Raw genomic sequence first — 4,925 nt, 5'->3', positions numbered from 1 at the left:
TCGTTTATATATATTTAAGATACAACATGTATAGAATGAAAACTATTTAAGTTAAGAAAACATGTAAAAACCCTATGCAACATCGATTTTTTTAGTTTTGTTTTTTAATATATATAATATATATATTTTTATATTTAATACAAAATATTGAAAAATAAAAAAAATGTTTCATGATTTTTTACATATTTTTTTACTTTTAAACATATTTTTTCGGAAGGGAGAAAATATATTTTTACTTTTACATTTTATATTAATTTTAATTGTAGATTACGAAATTTAAACTTTAATTAAAAACATGTAGTTGAGAATCAGTTTTTTAAAGTTTTTTCAACTAAAATGGGTTTTTATAGGGAAAGGACCAAGAGAAACTCGGGTCAAATGCATGAGAAACCTTCATTTACAAATAAAGCAAATCTGGTGGTTTGAGAAAAGGTAGAGAGCAGCTAGAGAGCCTTTAAATATTTCGTTTATATATATCTAAGATACAACATGTATAGAATGAAAACTATTTAAGTGAAGAAAATCTGTGAAAACCCTATAGAACATCAATTTTTTTCTGTATTGTTTTTAATATATAAAATAAATATTTTTACATTTAATAATTGATATATAAAAAAAAATGTTTCATGATCTTTTTACATACATATTTTTCTGAATGGAGAAAATATATTTTTACTCTTACATTTTATATTAATTTTAATTGTAGATTACAAAATTTTAAACTTTGATTAAAAACATATAGATGAGAATGAGTATTTAAAGTTTTCTTTTCACTCAAATGGGTTTTTATAGGGAAAGGAACAAGAGAAACTCATCTTTAAAGAAAAACTCTTAAAAACTCTTAAATAATTATTTTTAATTAAAAGAAAAAATCTTTTCAAATTTCCGTTTCTTCTATTCTTCTTATGTTTTGTTACTCTTCACCGGAAAAAAGAAAGACGCTATAATGCACATACGTATTACTGTGCGATACTGTTGTATTCAATATGTGTAATATTATGTATTTTTATGTTGAATAGTGCTTAATTGCATATATTCAATATCTATGTATCGTATATGTGTGTAGTAGTGTTGTATTATATGCAAAAAATATACATAAAAAAATAAAAGTCGATGTAGTGCACATATGCATTAGTGTTTTATAACACATACGTAGTAATGTGTATTTGTTGCGTGCATTAGTCTTATATTGCATATATACGATAGTGTGTATCAAATATGTGTAATAGTGTTGTATTCGATGCAATACAACACTCTCGCATATATGTAATGCACAATATTACATATGTACAACCGACGAGTTTTGTTTTTTTTAAACAATATCAACATATAAGAATAATGAAAATAAAACATTAATTTTTTTAAAAAAAAAGTTAAAAATAACTTTTATAAGTTATTAAATTTTCTCTTTAGAAGTTGTTTTCATTTTATCTCACCCATATATACATATACACACATACACACACACACACACACACACATATATATAGGGTCAGGTTAACGTACGATAATCCTTAACGTACCTTAATGTACGCGAATCACGCTTAACGGTAAAAACAAAATGCTTAAAGGCAAAACACTAAAACACTCAGCCAAAAATATTGAAACACTCAGCCAAAAACACTAAAACGCTCAAAACAGGTTTCGTGAAGAAAAGTAAAAAATTGATCGATTAACGATCCAAATCTGTTTTTTTTTCGGTGAATCGATGATTAATTGGGTATGTATTCATGATTTCGAGACGTTGGGATGTGATTTCATGAATCAATTTCGTGAATATAGGTATTTTTGTACGTTAAGGATTATTGTATTCTATCTTTTCTCTCTCTCTCTCACTTTATATATATATATATATATATAGAGAGAGAGAGAGAGAGAGGAAGAGGGAGAGGGAGAGAGAGAGAGAGAGAGCGCGAGAGAATGTGGGAAAATTCAATAAACGATATTTATAGGTATAAGATGATAATTACAAATAAAAATTATAAATGAATAACTGTTTTATTCTCACTTTTTCATTCAATCTCTGTGGATACATGAACTTTTCATTTTTTTTTCTTTTGAAAATGTTATACAAAAGCAAAGCATGTTTTACTAATGCTAATTTTATATATGATTTTTTTCTATCTCATTCATAATGAAAAATCTTATCATCCTTTGTTATAAGTCGTTATTCCATTAGAAAATATTATTACAACTTATAAAATTAATAGATGTATCTTTTTTATGATTATGAGGAAGTTGTGTGAGAATATCCCACGTATTCGTATGAATATTCAATTAGAAAATATAATTTGAACTTATAAAATTATTTAATTTGATAAAATAATGATTTGTTTTTTTAAAATTTTTCGTTAAATTTTTATAGCTTAATTGTATCTCTTATAAGCATCCTGTGTATTACACGATTTCTAAAGTTAGTATATTAACATGTGTAAGAAATATAAACGTATATTTGAAATAAATAAACCAGCTCGAGCTTTTTACAAACGGAACTAGAGCTCACAATAATCCAGCTCATCTAATAAACGAGCCAAGCTGAGCTGCCTCGTTTATCCTATAACACAAACTGAAAAGTGTGGGTAATGTTAATTAGATTCAAGTTTACCTAACTTTTCTATATTGGGATCTTGATGTGTTTTAACCCGTTTTGTTGTTAGGATATTGAGTTAATTGGATTCAAGCTAGTTTATCTATTAATTTGTGTGTTTCAGAAGTATATTTTGTGTTTAATTACATGAGACATGGTTAACATTATACTTGTAGGTGAAGAAGCAACTGCAGTCATATGCAGAAAATGCATCACAAAGAAGCAATCTTTATTTAAAAGCATTCTTGAGTGAAAACAGACCAAGAGCATATGATCTCATTTCTCAGGCTGAACCCATCGCTCAATCAGGGACCAACCTCATTGACCACATCAACCGAACCAGGGTAACCGCAACACACCCTGGTGCATAATGGCTAGTCTTTGCAACCAAAACATCTCACTTGTGTTTCTTATATTTATCAACAGGAAGGAATAAAGTGGGAAACGAATCGTACCCAAGACTTCAAAAACATGGAAACGCCAATAATGGGGATGAAAATGGCAATATCCGCCATATCTTCATTTCCCATCCCGATCGATGAAAATATGAAAACTACCTTGCAAAGTACCCGAGTTAAACAAATGCTAAAACTCGAGCTCGGTGAAGGTTTTGTGCCTTTTGATGATGCGGTCACCTTCCCCGAACGAAAAGATGAACTATTCGGCACGGGCACACCCCTCGACACTCTCGTTAACATTTCTCCAACCCACGAAAACCTGCCCGTGTTTTTGTTCTTATCGTGCTTTGATCTCCTTATAAAAAACCAAAACACAGACCCTAAACCCGAGTCAAAAGTTAAACAACCCACGGGCCAATCGAGTACTGATCGGCTTGTGTTTGCTTTAAAGTGCTCGATCGCATTAGGTCTAGCGGTCCTTCTCGGCATGTTGTTTGACAAAAAGAACGGTTATTGGTCCGGGCTCACCATTGCCATAAGTTTCGTGAAAGGAACACTACCAATTTTCACGGTTGCTAATAACCGAATACACGGTACTGCAATCGGTTCGGTGTATGGTGTGCTCGGTAGCATTCTTTTGCATCAAGTTCCGGAAATAAGATTCATTATTCTTCTACCGTGGATCGTTTTCACAAGCATGCTCCAACATAGTCAAATGTTCGGTGAAAGTGGCGGCATCGCGGCTGTGATCGGGGCACTTTTGATACTAGGTCGAAAAAACTACGGCCCGCCAAAGCAATTCGCCATTGCCCGATTAACCGAGGTTTCAATCGGGCTTTTCTGTATGGTTTTGTTGGAGGTTGTACTTCATCCTGTTCGGGCTGCAACTAAGGTCAAGCTTAAAGTTTCCCGATGTCTCGGGACACTAGATGAATGCTTGAATGAAATAGCAAGTAGCAAAGAAAACATCAAGAAACTGAAATCCGAATTAGACAGGTTAAAGAATGTGATTAATATCGCAAATTTAGAGCCGAGCTTCTGGTTTCTACCTTTTAAGGCTTCTTGTTACGAAAACACGAAAGATCGGTTGTCAAAGATGGTTGATCTAATGGAGATAATGAGTTATAACATCAAGTTTATTTCAAGTTTGTCACAAGGTTGTGAAGATGGGTTGAAAGAGGTTACAGAACACATCAATGGGAGTTTGGAGATTTTGAAGCACAGCACTAGCCCAAGTGTCAAGTGTCTGCAAAAGATCATGTTGGTAAGGTCAAACAAGACGTTTGACCAGCATTTACAAGAGAGTGAAGGGTTCTATGAGTTGGAGTCAGGAAGTCAACCAACTGAAGAAGCTACGAAAGTTATGAATGGTTTTGTTCATCGATTAAAGGTAGTTATGGGTAAGGTAAGAAGTGAAGATGAGTGTAAAAGAAAACTGGTTATTCACTTGAATTCTTTAGGGTTTTGCATTGGGAGCCTCGTGGGAGAAACTATGGAGATTGAGAAATGCATCAAAGAAATTATTCGATGTGAGAATCCTGAACCGCAAGTGGAGTTTGATAAAACTATGGTACAAGAACAATAATGAACATCAAATGCAAAAGATTATAATTTGATGGCATTCCAATGTGTGTCTATGTCATATATATATATAAGTAAAAAGACATCGAATAAAATCTCTATTTTATCAACAGAGTTTGAAAGAACAAAATAGGGTTGAGATCCATGTCATGAGAAACCTTATTTAAACATGTAAAATATAGTATCATGTCATAAATACAGAGTATCTTAAATTACAACCTATTTAATTAGTCATTATCTGAACTAATGATCGAGAACACAACAAACAATAATCTTCAACAATCAAAAATACAACTTAGATCAAACTACCAACTTCGGACACCGATATTCCATTCAACTTATGTCCGTTTTGGACGAGG

At 31.9% G+C, this 4,925-nt stretch overlaps 1 protein-coding gene across 1 annotated transcript; it reads left to right on the top strand.

Annotated features, from left to right (window-relative positions):
* The first annotated feature begins 3,073 nt into the window (after positions 1-3,073).
* Positions 3,074-4,570, top strand: LOC143593034 (uncharacterized). The gene has a single exon (XM_077072784.1). It carries the CDS (start codon positions 3,074-3,076, stop codon positions 4,568-4,570), a length of 1,497 nt encoding a protein of 498 aa, XP_076928899.1.
* The last annotated feature ends 355 nt before the right edge of the window (positions 4,571-4,925 follow it).

The sequence above is a fragment of the Bidens hawaiensis genome, unplaced genomic scaffold (genome assembly GCF_021521415.1).
Source record: "Bidens hawaiensis isolate Kalapana, Puna unplaced genomic scaffold, B.hawaiensis_p1.1 tig00041623_1, whole genome shotgun sequence".
Classification (NCBI taxonomy): domain Eukaryota; kingdom Viridiplantae; phylum Streptophyta; class Magnoliopsida; order Asterales; family Asteraceae; genus Bidens; species Bidens hawaiensis.
This window is presented reverse-complemented; position numbering and strand designations above follow the sequence as displayed.